This window comes from Priapulus caudatus, unplaced genomic scaffold, assembly GCF_000485595.1.
Source record: "Priapulus caudatus unplaced genomic scaffold, Priapulus_caudatus-5.0.1 Scaffold642, whole genome shotgun sequence".
Classification (NCBI taxonomy): domain Eukaryota; kingdom Metazoa; phylum Priapulida; class Priapulimorpha; order Priapulimorphida; family Priapulidae; genus Priapulus; species Priapulus caudatus.
Genome location: NW_014577703.1, coordinates 160,040 through 178,183, shown reverse-complemented (window position 1 = coordinate 178,183; position 18,144 = coordinate 160,040). Strand labels below are relative to the sequence as shown.

Below are 18,144 nucleotides of genomic sequence, written 5' to 3'. Positions count from 1 at the left end.
TTTTTACAAAGTTTTCCTCCAAACTCGAAATTTCCAAACTGTCGTTCTGCTTGAGTTAGACCAGAGAACATCCTAGTCTGTTATTTTAGTGTTTCCAGCCACAAAAAAAACTCCGTATGCATGATATTTGATCAAAGTTTCTGCACACAAATTGGTCTTCACCAATTCGCTGCCGCCAGGAAGAGATCGTCTGCTTGCGCTGGCGATTTCGTCATCCACCCTGGGTCTGGCGTACGTATAGACTGGTACCCGGTCCCACCCCTCGGCTTAGGTGGATCCATCGAGTAATCGAGGTGGGAGCGAGTACCAGTCTAGCGTGCGGACCGACAGCGACATCTGGCGAAAATGCGGAACCGCCGTACAAATGACGTCACTGCTATTTTTTATTCTAGTAATTATTAACAAATAAACATAAACATAACAAAATTAAATGAAATAATTATTAATTATTAATTATTTCGTACATGCACAAATAACGCCGCAAATAAATGTGAAATAATGTCTAAAATGAGTGTTGTGTTTTCCCGTTAGAGGCGCTGGTGGTAGATAGCGACGCAGACACTGAAGCCTTCGAGTGTGTAAAGACGAGAGCAATATCAATATGTGATTATATCTTGGAGTAAGCTTAAACCTTATTAATATTAGTCTATAGGCCTATAGTCCAATACTGAAATAGTCAATACTGGGCAATAGACTATTTTAAATACGAAGAGAGACACCTATTAAAGAGTAAGACTCGTATCGACTAGCTGAGTAGCACTAGATATAGCTCTAGCTCCGAGAAACGGTATCGCTAGGGTTAGGACCTGCATTTGTATAGACAATCCGTCGCACAGCCTGGTCGGGCTAGATATAGCTCTAGCCTCTAGTACTATACTCTATAGCCCGCGGATCGCTGCCGCAGGCCTGCCTCCCCCAGGATCCCCCAGGGTCTATGTCCCCCAGGGTACTGCCGGAACGTACCCTGGGTACGGTCCGGTATACCGGAACGTACCCTGGCCACTATTTGATATGGTTAGGGTTAGGGTTAGGGTTCGGGTTCGGGTTAGGGTTAGGTAGTAGGCGTAGGCGACTCTCTAGACTCGTTAGTGGAGTAGGCGAGGTACGGTTCGGCATATAATATAGTACCAGGGTACGTTCCGGCAGTACCCCGGGGGACATAGACCCTCTCAGCATTACTATTAGTCAATAATGTAACCCAAACCCAAGAGGATAGGGTTACAAAGCCTCCCTATCCTTTTGTGCGGAGGAATGCCCGAGTGAATCACTCGGGCCGGTTTGCTGGTGCGTTTTCAGAGACTAGAACTTCCAAACTGGGTTTATTCTCAACACAAACCTTTCTCCGCTATCTGGGAACTTACTATGTATCGCAATACTCTGTATTAAACTAATATAACCTGTTACAAAAATTCGAAGTGACGAGCGGCGAATATACTGAGCGCCATTTCTGTTGACATGTGACGTACGCATCTCCCAATGCGCATAGCGATCGGCAAACGCAGCGCCTTACGATTGGTCGGTGAATCCGCTCTTCAAACCGAAGTACGTCACAGGTCCAAAGGTACCAAAGGTACCACAGGTACCAAACTCCAAAGTCTTAAAGGGAGAGTTTACTCTAGGTTCTAGAGTTATTTTCAGCTAATTTAGGTTATAATTGCGCTACATAAATAGTTTCATGGTTCAATCACCATGAAAATTTTTTTTTTTAATGTTTTAAAACTAACGACTACAGTTTGATTACAACGACAGTGGCGCCACTCAGAGCGCACGATCTGATAAGTTGCGCAAAACCACTTTTCAGCCAAGGACTACAGACCGAGGGTGTTTCTTATTTATTCATTTAAAAGCAAAAGGATTGTAATATCTTATAAACGACATATAGTTTCAGTTATAATATGGATAAATTTGCCCTAAAATGAATATCGTTCGGTTAAATAGCACTTAGGTATAAATATAATTGCACTTTTGTGCCCTCGGTCTGTAACGTGCAAAATAAATTGTCAAATACGCAAATTTTTTGGGGTGGCAGCACGGTTGCGGGTGTCATGGCGCCGTTCAAATTTCGTAGCGTTGATGTGTAATTAATTATAACAATTAAATTAGGTATCTGGTAACAAATACGTGTGGGTATAGACCATCGAAAAAAATACACGGGAGCGGAGAGCGATTTCGCTCCCGTCAGCTTTCAAAGCGCTCTGGTAAAAACAATTACGAGAGTGAAAATACGAGAAAAAATCGCTCCCGTGCCGCCAGCAGCGTTCGAAATTAGTGCCGACCCGGAGGCCCGAGCACACCAAGTTTTTGCTCGGGCCACCATCTCTACGAAACTGCCGGTCCTCCTGACCGCCACTTTTTCCCCTCATATTACGCTGAAATACTACGGTTAGCGCAACGGCAGTTTAAACAGACTTGTAAAGGACAGCACATAATCCAACCCGTTCCTTAACGTAGACGGGGTATCCAAAACATCTAGAGCTGCATGATTCGCCACACTAACAAAAACTCGCGACAGTCTAAGAAATTGATTGCGGCATCGCCAGGCATGTTGCGTAGCCCAGTGTTTTTATGACCGCATAGCAATAAGTTTTTATATCGCAGGGGTTATCATGGGGAGTGAGGGCACGACCAGTGACACCTGACACGCACGTAATCAAAGCTATTAACTGAATTCGTCACTTTTCTTAACGTAGAAACTGGACTATTTTTATTCAGTTATATATCTAGAAGCAATGTAAACTGTATATAACTATATATATTACGTTGCGGATTTGCGACAGCATTGATCTATGCATGGGGGTACCGTGGACTGGGGAGGAGAAAAACGAAAGTAAAACCTTGCCCTGAAGCTCCCGGCATTCCTAGAGATTCCAGTAGAAGTTTTTTTAACATACTCAAAGTAACTAAAAACTCTCTCTGAAGTTTTGAACTTGCTCAGTCGATGTAAAAAGGAAGTTGAAAAATGAAAAGAAATGAAGTAAAGAAAGAAACTTGAAAATAACCATACCATCATTACAATGAGTATAAATCTTGATTTCCTGTCTTTGTCATGTTACCTAACTATGTGTACTGTGTAGTGCATGTCTGTCTGTGTGAATGAAATTGAATACGAATGTGATTGGTTTCTTAGTCGAGTGAAATGAGATAAACGAAATGTGATTGAATCTAATTTGTTGACGATTTCTTAACACTGATAGTCTGATAATGGTGCCGAGTGCACGCTGAATGCTGATGAATGATATTAGAGTCAGTGCATCAAAATTATAAAGATTTTAACAAAATCGTGCTATGAAAAAGTAGCTCTGGCCAAGCCTAAAATAGCTCTCGTAAAAAAAATTACGAGAGCTCTTTTTTTCATACAAAATCAAAAAAGAGCTCTCGTAAATAAAAAGTTTTTTAGGCTGGTAATGGTATAGACGATTTGTTATACAGTAAGTACAGTTGTATGCAGTAAAATCCTAGAGGCTACTGTCCCTTTAATGTTTCTCTACTCTCTTTCACCTATTATTGCCGACAATTTCCTGTAAATGCCGTCCAAATGCTCATCTGCAACACACTGTCACACGCTGGCCGCCGCACGCTAGTTGCTGCACACTGACACGTAAATATATAGATATAGACTGTGTCAGTGTGCAGCAGCTAGCGTGCGGTTAGACCAATAAATTGTGCCCTAAAAAAATTTATATTCTGATGTTATTTTAGACAATGAACAAAACAAATAACCTAAAATAACATCAGAATATAATGAAAATTTTTAGGGCACAATTTATTGGTCTAGCGTGCGGTGTACTTGTGTGTTGAAGATCAGCATTTGACCGGCATTTACAGGTGATTATAGGCGAAATAGAGTAGAGAAACATTAAGACTGGTAGTAAATACATTTCGTGCCAAGACTCAGTGCTCAATTTTAAGGTTTTTTTGGGGTTGTCCGGAGGACAACCAAGAGAGTAGCATATGGTTGTCCCTCAAGAGTTTTGGTTGTCCGGATATTATTACCTCCGCGCTAACGGAGGTCATGCAATCGCTCGCGTGTGTGTGTGTAGCCATCGCGCGATTGATAGCGCGTCGAGTCAGCAGCAGCCATCAGTGAGCGGCGAGTCAGCAGCCGCCACCAGCGAGCACATACATGTTATACATGCTAGCAGAGGTATGCACTCTCCGTGAGTGCCCTCTGTCTAGTTTAAACATGTGCTGCATGCGCTCTGCTCACGTGATGCTCAGTGCTGTAAAGCAAAAGGCCTAATCATGTACATTTTGTACGTATTGCAGTGACAGCAGACATGGCCATTCGCATTGTTTCACTCATTATATGAAGAGAATAAAATATTGGTAATGTGGTAAATGATGCTGGGATGAATGACGTATAATAATAGTAATTAAAAGTTGCATGAAATTTATTTCATAACATTTACATTAACACTGTGTCAAGTCACAGATGAGCAAAAATTGAAAATTTTAAAATTAAAAAAAAAATGTAAAAAATTAATTTAGAGTTTGGACATCGGACAACCACGGAAGGAATTTGTAGTTGCCCGAGAGAAAATCCAGTCGTCACGGACGACCGGACGACTGTTAAAATTGAGCCCTGCAAGTTGAAGTGCATGTGTGGTCTCACCCAGTCTCTGTGTGAGTTAGTTTATCATTTTATATAGGCAAAGCACGTACTATCGCTATGATGTATTTGAGTTATGAGAATATGACGTATGTGAGTAAACGCCATAGTATATGAAAGAGAGTGATTGGTTAGAAAGCTCTATGCATTCTTTTGAAGAATAACCTAAGAGTGAATTTCATTATGTAGCCTGACTGTAGGATCTCAAGTATAGTGTCCATAATTTGAAATTATGACATGTATTGGCAAATTTACATAATATGAGTAGTGAGTTATCATAATGCAGGTTATTGCGCTGTATGTCAGTCTTAACGTACACACCGCAGACTCAATTAACCTCAGGCTTGTGTAGCTTGATAAGCTTAGGCATTGAAATACATTATTATTTGTTGGACTTAAGGACGAGGAGAGAATGGTTAGGGAGGTGGAAGATAAAGGTGGGGTGGAGGAGGAAGCAAAGCAGGGTATTAGCCAGGAATGAGTATTGTGGAAGCGCAGAAAAAATATTTGGGAGTGCAATTATTTTGTATGTGTGTCTTTAGATCAATATTTTAGGCCGTGCTACACATTTTTGGCCGTGCAGTTTCAAATCTGACCGTGCAAATCACAGCTGCACGGCTCGCTGGCTAAGACGTTGAAGCAAAGGAGATCATGGGAGAGGGAGGGAGGGAGAATAGAAGGCGCCCTGTGGAGAGAAGGAATATGAAGAAAGCAGAGGCGAGAGGAGGTGAGAAGGGATAGGTATAAGGTGGACAAGAAGGAGGAAAGAGCTAACTAGTAAGGTGGATTGTGGTCACGGGGAGAAGGCGGTGTCATTTACTGTATACGCTGTATATTTTGAGGTGGTTTAATTTTCGCAAATTTCCCGAACGCGTCCCCGACCGCGAAAATAATAACATGCAAATAATTCATACCGAATAATACCGAATAATTCATAATTCACCGACCGCGAAATTAACCACTCGCAAAATTGTCCATCAAATCTGCATTCGCGAAAGTATCTGTACGCGAAAAATATGGCGTATACATTACACTGTACAATAACGTACAATACATATGGGTTTGTACATCATTTTTTGATACATGTCAATCTGTGATTCATTTTGGGATATGAAATTTCTGCAAGTTTTTTGTGATATTTTTTTATATCTGTAGTGCACTAAGGTCTTCAACATGTAAATCTGTGCATCATTTCATGGTACATGTACATAGTATCACAACACATGCACTTCTGTGCTCCGATAAATGTGTGAGGCTAGTGTAGCTAAGCACGTATGCTTTCTGGACGTCTATACTGGGATATATCACTCCATCAGTTTGGTTCTGATCAGCACACATACATACGTGTGTGAAACTCTCAAATGCCGCAATACAGTAAATTTTATAGCATGAAGCGCATTACAGATTGAAATGTATGCAATTTCATCATTAATCGTCACCAAGCAAACAGTGCAGCACCGTACGGTTCATGAATCTTTGAGCGGGTGCTCAATTTAAATTATTCACTAACATCAAATCAATAATTCGGACGTTCGTTCCCTTTCAGAATAATTAATGATGTCGGATATCGACGCGGTCGCACTCGACTACCCGCACTCCAGACACTGAGAAGCCGCTGTTAGATCGTACTTGGGTGGAGTATCTCGCACGCACGTGAAGGAGATCGCGCAGCATGATATCCAAGCGACAGTCGGCGAGGGGTCAGGAGAGGAAGCAGCTGGGAGGCGACAGCGGCGTCATACGCTACAGGTCGTCGCTCGCGAACACGTGCCTCGACGTGATGCGCGCGCGCGGCTGGCGCGAGGCGCGAGACGACGGAGACTGGGACATCTACTGGGTCGACGTCTCCAGTCTCAAGGACGTCTTCGACCGCTCGCACATGAGCGAGTTCTCAAAGATCTGCCACTTCCGCAACCACTACGAGCTGACGCGCAAGAATCTCATGGACAAGAACCTGCGGCGGCACCGCAAGCAGCTGGAGAAGGAAGGCGGGCGCGAGGCGGGCCTCGTCTGCGACTTCACGCCCTGCTCCTTTGAGCTTCCTTCCGAGTATCAGCTCTTCGTCGAGGAATACAAGCGCTGTCCCGGGCAGATCTGGATCATGAAGCCTGCGGGGAGCGCGCAGGGCAAGGGAATCTTCCTCTTCCAGAAGCTGAAGGACGTCGCGGAATGGAAGAAGCCGGCACCGGGGGAGGCGGCGAAGCAGGCGGCCGCGCCTCCGCAGCTCGACGCCGCCGGGAACCCGAAGAAGGGACCGGACGTGTACGTCGTGCAGAAGTACCTCGACAGCCCCTACCTCGTCGGCGGACGCAAGTTCGACATCCGGCTCTACGTGCTCGTGACGTCCTACAACCCGATGAAGGTGTGGACGTTCCGCGACGGCTTCGCGCGGTTCTCCGGCGCGCGCTACAGCCTCGACTCGATCGAGGACACCTACGTGCACCTCACCAACGTCGCGCTGCAGAAAACCGCAAAGGACTTCAACCCGGACAAGGGCTGCAAGTGGTCGATGAAGCAGCTGCGGCAGTTTCTGTGCGCGAAGCACGGGAACGCGGTGGTGTTGGAGATGATGCACGCAATCAACGACATCTTCATCGTCAGCCTCCAGGCCATGCAGAAGGTGATGATCAACGACAAGCACTGCTTCGAGTTGTACGGCTACGACATCCTACTCGACTCCGTCCTCAAGCCGTGGCTCATCGAGGTGAACGCGTCACCGTCCTTCACCGCCTCCAGCAAGGAGGACTACGAACTCAAGTACAGCCTGCTCTACGACTGCTTCAGCGTCATCGACCTCGAGCGCCGCCTGACGGGCAACGAGCGACGCGTCGGCGGGTTCGACCTGATGTGGGACAACGGGCCGGTGTACGCGAACGAGGGGACGTCGATCGAGTGCGTGGCGGCGAAGACAAGCAACAAGATGCTCAATTGTTACCTCGGGTGCGCGAGCGCGCGCGAGAGGAACCTGCGGGACGTGGTGCGCAAGGCGAGGCTGGTGAGACAGAACGAGTCATTGCCGTAGAGGAGCGATCGAGGGTTGGGGCTAAGCTTAGGGTTTGGTTAGGAGGCTCAGGGAGCTATGATTTCGGTAATGATCTAGGTACAGAGGTCCCAAAGAAGGATCGAGTCACGTCGAGTGTCGCACGCGCCGTGATAACGTGAGACGTCAGGGTGGTCGTCGTGCACCTTGGAGTGCCGTGCAACCGGGGGCGAGGGGGGTTAATTGTGTTTAACCCACGTACCTACATGATGGGGGTTGGGATTTGGTTGGGGTTGGGGCTCTGCTTAGGGTTGGGATTTGGTTAGGGTTGAGATTTGGTTAGGGTTGGGGCTCAGCATAGGGTTGGGATTTGGTTAGGGTTGGGGCCCAGCTTATGTTGGGATTTGGTTGGAGCTAATTAAGCTTGGGGTTGGGAATTGGTTAGGGTTGGGATTTGGTTGGAGCTAAGCTTGGGGTTGGGATTTGGTTAGGGTTGGGGCTCAGCTTAGGGTTGGGATTTGGTTAAGGTTGGAGCTCACTAGCTAAGCTTGGGGTTGGGATTTGGTTAGGGTTGGGGCTAAGCTTGGGGTTAAGTTCGGTTAGGATTCATGTGCCAGTTCTAGTGTACTGGTGGCAACACATGTACAAGTGAGTGATAGCTCAACATGTATAATAGGTGGCTCGAACACACTGCATTCATGTTACAGCAAGGCAAGAGTAATGGTGATACCTCGTATACAGGCCAAGGGGCTTAATCAGTCAAATGTCATCTTAGTAGAATGATGCTGATATCGAAGCTGCCTTCTCTCAAAATAATTCTAACATTGGCTGGCAACTAAAAAGTATATTACCGTCCATCCATTTATCCGTCCATCCATCTTGAAATGTTGAAATCTCAATACTGTATTTGAGGTGTTATTATCACAAGTATGACTATATTAGAACCGAGTATGGTAAGTAATAGTTGAAGATTATAAATAATGTACAATATATAAAATTAAATTATTAATATATCTCTATATACAACAATATAATAACTATAAACTGTATACACCAAATTATTTATATCTAGAAATTTTTTCTCTCGCATTTATACAATAATACTGGACACAATATAATTAAAGAATTTTAACATGCATTGCATGTGAACGGTTATGTACAAACTAACTATACTTGACATCGGTAAAGGCTTGTCATAGTGACGATGCGTATATGCACCTAAGAAATGACATTTTAAATAGATGCTACACAGAAATTGTAAGCAAGAAGCTCTCAATATACATGTATATTAACAACCAGATATTCACTGAAACCATTAAACTGTAAAACAATTATGCTATTATTCTATAATAGTTACACAGCTGCAGTGAATACACTTGACATATTATAGTCATTAAAGGAAATCTTTTATAAAAGAAATAAGCGACTGGCAACTGACTACATTTGTCACAAGGGACCTGAACATTAAGGGTTACTATAGTCATGTATTGGTCTATTACACGAGTAATTATAAATCTGTACCCAACATGCCCAAAGGCATATCGACGTATGCATGCTTTCATTACAAATGCGTATTACCTTAACAAGTCGTTGTTATTTGGGTGGCCAATGCTCCTCGAAAATATAATTGCTCATTTATTACATTATCATGTGAACATGTTTAGTTTAACTTTACTCAGGAAGCCCCTGTAGACCTCTGCTCGTGCCTGCACGCGCATGTGTGTTCATCACTTCGCATCAAACTGGCTTAGCTTTCCATCAAGGGACACGGTTAGGAGCTGAAACGAATCAATTCAGTCAGTGAGAGTGAGACACGATTGTAACTTCACCATGAATGTTTGTGTACTTCTGTGCGCGCATAGGAATTGGTCGGGTGTAGGTTACAAGTGTAACACTATATTGTGGATTCATCTCGTATGAAACTATATGTATATTAGTACCAGTAACCTGTTTATAGAAATCTGTACCTACACACGAATGCAATACTTATGTAGAAAATTTACAATTTTATACATGTGTTCATGTTTGTATACATAGGTTCATGGTATAAGACTAGGTGATATTTCTGTGCTATCCTCGTTTGCTGAAGTGCCAATGCTGTGCAACCATTATGTAAGTTTGAGCAAGTATAGATATTTTACCTGGCAATAGAGGGGGTGGTAGGCAACTTCTGAGACCACGTCAGTGTGGCCAGAGAGTTTATGCAGGTAGGTTCCTGTACGGATATCATAGATGTATGCCTGAAACAGTCACAGTGTGAACACACAGTGGGTTCGTTGATTCTAACGAGATATCGGCCATGGTTACGCTTTGCCGCTACATACAGAGAAAGAGCTGGTAGGGTACACAACCTAGGACATTCTTTAATATTATCAAGAGCATATTAAGAAGCTTCTTATTACGCTCTTGATATTATCACTGCTGTAAATTGTATCTCTGTTTAAATCTAACTCCTTAAACTCCTAACTTGAATCCTAACCTTAGTCTTAATTAACTGTAAGCAGCTCTCATAGCGTCTATGTCCCCCAGGGTACTGCCGGAACGTACCCAGGCTGGGTACGGTCCGGTATACCGGAACGTACCCTGGTAACTATCTAGCTGATATGGTTAGGGTCAGGGTTAGGGTTAGTGTCACTGTTATGGTTAGGGAGTAGGCGTAGGCGACTCCCTAGACTCGTTAATGGAGTAGGCGAGGTACGGTCCGGCATATTAGATAGTAGTATCTAGTACCAGGGTACGTTCCGGTATACCGGACCGTACCGTACCCAGGGTACGTTCCGGTATACCGTACCGTACCGTACCCAGGGTACGTTCCGGCAGTACCCTGGGGGACATAGACCCTCTCAGCGTAAGCAGAATAGAATTTTAGGGAGTCACATTAATGCCAGTATCACGTCCTGGATGATATATGCTATAGCTTGAAAGAGGCTTTCAACATCTTACACTTTTGTCTTCGGACCCCGCTGCGATGAACCTAGAACACGGGCTGAAGGCTACTCCACATGCATGGCTTCTGTTCTTGTGACCCTCGTACTTGCAAACGCACCTGAAAGAAATGAACGACATTCAGACCACAAAGGATATATATTGTTGGAAATTTTTACGAGTTTGGCCAAATGTGATTAGTGAAAGTGGTTATATCAATTACTAAGGACATTGCTTCATGCAGTCTTTAAAATAATGTTAAGAATTTAATGTTATATAATGTATAATATAATCTATTATTATTCACTCCTGATATAATGTAAATTAATTTAATAATGTAATAATATGATATAATGTAATATAATGTTAAGAAGTTAAGAATGTTGTTTGTGCTTCTGTACTTCATTCTGGCAATAGTGCTACTATAAATTACATAATTAATATATTTATCATTGCACAGTTTATCCTTGGATTAAATATTCTGGTCAATAAATCAATTAAGGTTTATCACAACAGGTATTGGGCAAGCACAGCCTACACAGACTGAGAGGGTCTATGTCCCCCAGGGTACTGCCGGAACGTACCCTGGTACTATCTAATATGCCGGACCGTACCTCGCCTACTCCACTAACGAGTCTAGGGAGTCACCTACGCCTACTCCCTAACCCTAACCATATCAGATAGTTACCAGGGTACGTTCCAGTATACCGGACCGTACCCAGGGTACGTTCCAGTATACCGGACCGTACCCAGGGTACGTTCCGGCAGTACCCTGGGGGACATAGACCCTATGAGCCCTACACAGCAGATGTGTAATCTACTGTATTTATACTAAACATTGCCAAAAAGTGAATTTCATATCTCATCGTATAACCTGGCTGCATCGAGCAGTCAATGCAGCTACGGTAAATGCCTTACTTAGACGTTCTTAGATCCCACAGTTTCACTCCATCCGTCACGGCTGTCGTGAGAAACAGATCGTAGTTTTCCGGAGGATGACTCACAAATGCTGAACCCTGAACATGTAAATGAATCGAACACCATGAACACATTAAAGGACGTGCAATATATAAGATTACTACTTGATATTCTATGCATATTTTCATAGTATCACAGATGAATGGCTAGTACACAATTATTATATGCAACTGATTAAAGACATAACTGATGTCTATTCGGTTATTTTGCCTAACTGACATTAAAATAGTCATCCATGGTTCTAGTTAGAGATTACAAATATGCTAACGAAAAACAATTATAAGATTGTGTGGGAGGTGGGAGTACAATGTTTAGAGAAGCACCTGGTTTTGGCAGAGAGCGTGTGCGGGTCGTGTGTGAACGTCGCCGAGTACCTGCACACTCTTACCCACGTTCATGTCAAACACCTCCACTGCGCGGTTAGATCCCGTACACATCGCAATGTCTGACAGCTCGTCGTCAAGGTTGTAATCGTAAACTGCAGCCATACATGCGCAGACAGGACCTAATACAGCTTTGCGTGTACCATGTGAAAATAGGCTAACACTCCATTAGGAGTGTTCCCAACTTTGATATCATTAATGATTAATGATTAATGATTGATAATCCTAACCCTAACCCTAACCCTAACCTAAATGACATTAAACCACAAACTAATATATATATATATATATATATTATGTTATTATGACCATTAATGACATTAAAGTTGGAAACACACCTAATGGAGCATCACCCTAAAAATAACACACACGATGAAACAAAAGCAGAGTACTTTTCTGATCTTCTATGATTACATGTGAGATGCAGAGCATATGATAGTCAGTTAGACATGCTTACACTGGCTTAGTGTTTACGTACTCTTGATGAGGCATGTACCTTAATTGGTGGTCGCTGCCATTGTTAGTGACTCACCTGCATAGACGTGAACAGTTTATCTACAGTATTCATACCTGCCATCAGTTGCTAAGCTAAAATTACCGGCTGGACACCCCCGGGGGTTTATATGCTAGAGGTTCGAACCATATGTAGATGGTAGACTACAAATTCCTTCTTGGTGGGGGTGGTGGGGGGATATCGTAAAGGATACATGAGTAAAAACTGTTAACAGCTGAGAAGGCTGTTATTTGCTGTGTGTTAGCCATCTCAAATGACTTGACCAACTTGTAGCGGCTGTTACAAACATACCTGTAACAAGATTAGTCAGAGAATACGGTAATTGAAAGCGGAGTATAAAAGCACATGGCTGGTTCCAACAATAGTCAATAAATGCCTTTCTTCACCCGTAGGGCCTACGGTTGAAAGGTAGTGATTACCGAGATAAAATAAAACCACTATATTAGTCAAGAGAGTCGGGTGCTTGTAAAGATTTAATCCAGACACGAGTGTATTGATCACAACTTGGATAGATCAGCAGAACATCTTACAATACAAATGCTTGGTAGAATAACGGATGATCATGTAATAATTAAGCGAACCGCGTACCTCTTCATTTCATCCTTGCTGGTATCTAAGTGGTACTTTAACATGTGGAATGCATTTCCATGTGTGAGAATCACGAACTTGTTCATGTAGTAGAACTGTACATGTTTGATTTCCTTGTCAAACTGTGTGCTGTACCCCTAAAAATTACAATGTATACACTGAAGCTACCTAATCTGATATAGGGATTCAAAGGTTTTGCATGAAGATGTTACCTATGTATGTACACAGATGCATACATGCACCACGCATGCACACATGTACGCACCATACAAGCACGCACACATACACCCACGCACGTATGCACACACGCATGCACCCACGCACGCACGTATGTATGCATGCATGCACCCACACACGTATGCACTCACGCATACACTCCTGCACGCATGCACACACGCAGATGTACCTTGGCGGCCTTTGTTCCTATGCCATCTGGTGTTAGCTTTTGCTTGACAGAGTCAATGGTAAGAACAGGCTCACTATAGCTGCTGCACCAGATTTTCACTGTCTTGTCCACAGAACCTGTCAAGAGCCACTTGCTATCATGGCTCCAACTTACCGAAGATACAGCACCATTATGTCCTGTTACAGAAATAAATGACATAATGTAGTAATTGCACACACATGTCCAACTACATAAACTAGATTTCATAATATGAACATGTACAATTTATACAAAAATACTGTAATCGTAATTTTGATAAGTATATGTGTTAAACAGCAGACAAACATAATCCTGATAAAATTAAACATAGTATCAAACATCATATAGGACTGCTCAATCATAAAATGCAATATTAAGACAACTAGATCACCTATTCCAGATAGAAACCCCAACTAAACGTTTTCATAACGTCCCTTGAATGTTGTGGTTTGATTACGCAAATAATGTTAATTGTACGGTAAATAACCCTCTTAAATAGTATATACACACCACTGCAATGAAATCCCTTATCCATTGACGTTCCATCTAGGGGTAGGGCAAGAACCTGCGCAGTTTTGTTAGCAAGACCACAGGCTAAAGCTTTCCCATTGCCTGAGACCAAGAGAAATGCAAGTAGATAAATGTGTTTTAATCGTTTACATAAATATTTTGCTTGTCAACATGCAGTAACGAGGATTAAATGTCGTAACAGATATTGTTGGCTCGACAATCTAATGCTAGGCCCCGCAGTAATGAACTACGATTTTACGTGCAAACCTACCGGAGATTCGGATGCACCTGATGGACGTGCTCCGTTCGGCAACCTCGGTCTTGTGTACCAACTCGGTTGGAGGATCAGAATTAATTGGATATTCCCGCATCATCGCAGCTCTAGCATGCAAATGCACAAACGTTTTGTTTTACTGCATATATATATATATATATATATATATATATATATATATACATATATATATATACATATGTTTACAACATTGCTTGTTATCACACAGTAATGAGGATTAAATGTCATGACAGATATTGTTGGCTCAATCTAGTGCTAGGCCCTGCAATAATAATGTTACCCGAGTGACTGCTCTAGCTTGCGCGGCTTAACCGGGGATTTCATGGAAGGCGTCTTCTTCTTAATGTTGGTTTTTGGTTGAAACATCACTGCAGGCCTGAAGAAAATAAAAAGAGATTGTGACTTTACCAAAGTATTTCGTATGAAAATAACTTTAAATAAAACTCATATCACCTAGTAATCAATAATATTGAGCTTTTTTTGGCAAATATTGCACATCTGTGCAAGCGTACCTTGTTTTTGGTGAACCATATCCTGAAGACTTGATTTTATCATGGAATATAAAAGGATTTTGGCCAGCTGGCTTTTTAAAAGATCTCCCTGAAATAGTCAAGCAGGGTTACCTAAATGAGAGTCCATGATGCATATCTATAACCGAAAAGCAATGATCAATGAGCAAAAATCGTATTCATGTAAATTTCTCATTTTTACACATTAAAAAACACGATTACTTTAGGTAATAAAATGTGATCCAGGCTATATAGCTATATGTAACACAAAGAAGTGTGGCTATACTACACCAATCACTCACATTAACGTGATGGGAACTCACACATTAAAATATGGCATATAGCTATATACAGTCAATCGATCACTATACCTTTAGCGTTTAAACCAACAGTGACATTTGGTTTGGCGGAGCCGAGTTCTCTCTCAGTGTACTCTGCACGTAGTGGAGACTTCAAACAGAGTGGAGCACTGAAATATTTGTTAAAGAGTCGACTTCGTGTTTGGGAATAATTCCTACATGATAAACTCTGCTAGTTTATAAAAGATACTGAATGGTGAATATACCTTGCCTATTAATCTCAAAATGACATTATATAATAAGTCACACAAAGCTTTCTCATCATCTTATATTAATTGCATCATTTATAATTTATCAAATATATGCAAAATTTTTGCGGGTTAACTTATGCAACAAAACTTATGCGGGTTTTGCATTAATTAGCAACCTGTGATTGAACGCATTCCATTTATTAATCGCGTATAATTACATTTTGAACGTCTGGTTTCTGCTCCCGTTCGATCAATCAACGTGTAATAACATGATATAGTAGTTGTACCTTGACAACACCGTAAGCTCGGTCTGCGTGGCATCATGGTGAACGTAATGGCTGACTACGGACTCAGAGTGCGCCGAAACGCCAACCAGAGAAGAGGTCAGCGAGGGTTTCAGCTGCAGAATATCCAACGTCTTCCCAAACAAGCTCCTAATGCAGCACCAGACCTACAGCCACGAGAAATATGAAGCAATGGTTCACCGTCAAGCTTGTCGGGAGTTATGCAGTGTTTGTCTGTTATTTACACACACAGTCACAATCAGAAACATGATTATAATGCATGTCATTTTATGAGTAAGAGTGATTTCATATAAATTCTCTATGACCATACTATAACTTATGTGGTACATACCACAAAGGTAATACCATGAACGTATAAGATATGTTTATACATATTTACCGCATATTTTATATATATACGCTCGTGACAATAGCATGCATATACTCAATATGTTGTGAAATAATATATTTTTTACGAATATACCTCTGTTTATGAATATACCTCTGTATACGAATACACGATATGGATACATGACTGTATATTAGATTGGAGGCCTAGAAAGCTGAGGTTCTATGAGGCTGGCTGACTATATACTACACTCACATAAGGATTGCTGTCTGGCTGTGAGAAAGCAAACGTGTCTGCGAGAGATAAACTTATTTCCTTATCTTTCTGCATCGCTATGCTTTGCACAGGATCTGAAAAACAATCAGTCGATCTTTGATAAAACATACATATGCTTGCATGCACACAGGCACTCTCACTTTAAGATACAGGCTATACGTACTTAAATTATTAAATTCGTTTCAGCAAAAATATTAATTAAATTAATTAAGTTCCTATAGCTGTATAGGCAAATTCACACGTGAGGAAAGTAATTCAGTGAGAGTCACTGTTATTTGATAACAGTAAGATACTGTATATGCTGTATATTTCACGGTGGTTTAATTTTCGCGAATTTCGCGAACGCGTCCCCGACCAGGAAAATAACAACACGCAAATAATTCATACCGAATAATACAGAATAATTCATAATTCACCGACCGCAAAATTAACCACTCGCGAAATTGTCTGTCAAGTCTGAATTCGCGAATATATCTGTACGCGAAAAATATGGCGTATACAGTATTTGATATAGGGTGAATATGATACATAATATAAGCATAATACACCTTGCAAATCAAAGTACGAGACAGCTTCCGTGGTCTTGGCATTTGAGAGTATAATAGCACCTGTTGTCCCAATCACCAGATTCAATGTGGACTTGACCAGATCCCTATTGCAGGCAATGCAACGAGTAACCAATCTCATATTTAAATACATCATAATTTTGCACATTTATCCAGTAACTACGTACTTGTTGTTACTAAACACACGTAACCTTTGTGACTGCGAGCATGTGTGTGCGTGCGTGCATTCGTGCGTGTGCATGTATGTGCATGCGTGTGTGCACGTAAGTGTGCATTCGTGAGTGTGAGCATGCGTGCGTGAGTGCGTGCGCACATGCATGGATCAGAGTGTCTATATACGTGTGCTCGCACGTGTACATGTGCAGCGCACCATATTCTAACAGGAGACAATTAAACAATGAATTACAATAACAGACTAATACGACAGGCCCTACGTTATCACAGAGGTCGGGTAGGGAGCCGCATCTCCTTCCCCTGTCTCCTCATCAGCAAAACTGCCCGGTACTGCAAAGTACAGAGCGAGTACCGAGCTTCCCATCTCCATTTGCCCGCGAGGTGGATCTTCATGATCCTGACTACAAGACATCGAGTGAGTCTTCCACGACGGAAGGCTGCTAATCTTCTTGAAACCTGGAAGGTGTAGCGTACATAGGTGATCTCACTGCACTGCAGTGACATATAACTCTTACTCTTTACACCAGTTCGGTCTTAACTCGCATAGAAGTCCTAAGAAGTCCGTGCATACGTAACCAAACCACAACGTTCAAGGAATGCTACAGAATCGTTATGTGTTAGCTGAGACCACAGGCACACTTAAATTTTCTTAATATTGACAACTTTGCTATTTTGATCAGAATGTTATGAAGAAAGCTAGCTGCTACTAAATACTCATTGATATCTCAGATATACATCATTAGTGGACACAAGAATAGACCAGTGGGGGTGGCAGTGGAGGAAGGAAGAACCACCAGAAAGGAAGAGTACATTGGGGAGTGCCTATAAACTCCCCCAGTGGGGTCCAGCTATGCTTTTTAATACTTTTTATACTTCAAACAGTAATTCTTGACCTATAGTAAGCACTACATTTTGGGAAAAATTAAGTAAAATCGAGGTTTGAAATGATTACTCGTCTTCTAGTATCGATTCTTCGCCGGAGGGTCAAGGCCAATTACCCAATTACCTCTCGACAACGTTTCCGTCTTGTTCTCGTGTCCCTCGAACTTTGACGACACTTTTTTACAGTCCAGCGACGAGAGCAGTCGAACTTGCCCATTATCTTCTAAGTCGTAGACGCGCACGATCCCATCATCTGTCCCCAGCGCTACATGAGGTGCAGATGGACTCATGGCCATGCACAGAAAGGGGGATGCTGAGGATAAAGCACGGTCCATAAGCACGAAACGT

At 42.3% G+C, this 18,144-nt stretch overlaps 2 protein-coding genes across 2 annotated transcripts in view; one reads left to right on the top strand and one right to left on the bottom strand.

Annotated features, from left to right (window-relative positions):
- The first annotated feature begins 555 nt into the window (after positions 1–555).
- LOC106812389 (probable tubulin polyglutamylase TTLL9) lies at positions 556–7,933 on the top strand. Its single transcript, XM_014816259.1, has 2 exons — positions 556–619; positions 6,156–7,933. Exon 2 carries the CDS (start codon positions 6,282–6,284, stop codon positions 7,629–7,631), a length of 1,350 nt encoding a protein of 449 aa, XP_014671745.1. The 5' UTR covers positions 556–619; positions 6,156–6,281; the 3' UTR covers positions 7,632–7,933.
- Positions 7,934–8,572: 639 nt separating this feature from the next.
- Positions 8,573–18,144, bottom strand: part of LOC106812396 (WD repeat-containing protein 27-like) — a 15,547-nt gene continuing 5,975 nt past the window's right edge. The window contains exons 5-22 of the mRNA XM_014816267.1: positions 17,921–18,109; positions 17,175–17,370; positions 16,723–16,826; positions 16,154–16,248; positions 15,553–15,716; positions 15,087–15,184; positions 14,719–14,806; positions 14,487–14,582; positions 14,183–14,292; positions 13,912–14,013; positions 13,384–13,559; positions 12,978–13,114; positions 12,583–12,680; positions 11,816–11,937; positions 11,433–11,530; positions 10,533–10,635; positions 9,731–9,829; positions 8,573–9,367 (exon numbers count right to left, since the gene is read on the bottom strand). Coding sequence (XP_014671753.1) covers positions 9,317–9,367; positions 9,731–9,829; positions 10,533–10,635; positions 11,433–11,530; positions 11,816–11,937; positions 12,583–12,680; positions 12,978–13,114; positions 13,384–13,559; positions 13,912–14,013; positions 14,183–14,292; positions 14,487–14,582; positions 14,719–14,806; positions 15,087–15,184; positions 15,553–15,716; positions 16,154–16,248; positions 16,723–16,826; positions 17,175–17,370; positions 17,921–18,109 — 2,126 coding nt within the window. The 3' untranslated portion in view covers positions 8,573–9,316. The remainder of the gene's footprint in view (positions 9,368–9,730; positions 9,830–10,532; positions 10,636–11,432; positions 11,531–11,815; positions 11,938–12,582; positions 12,681–12,977; positions 13,115–13,383; positions 13,560–13,911; positions 14,014–14,182; positions 14,293–14,486; positions 14,583–14,718; positions 14,807–15,086; positions 15,185–15,552; positions 15,717–16,153; positions 16,249–16,722; positions 16,827–17,174; positions 17,371–17,920; positions 18,110–18,144) is intronic.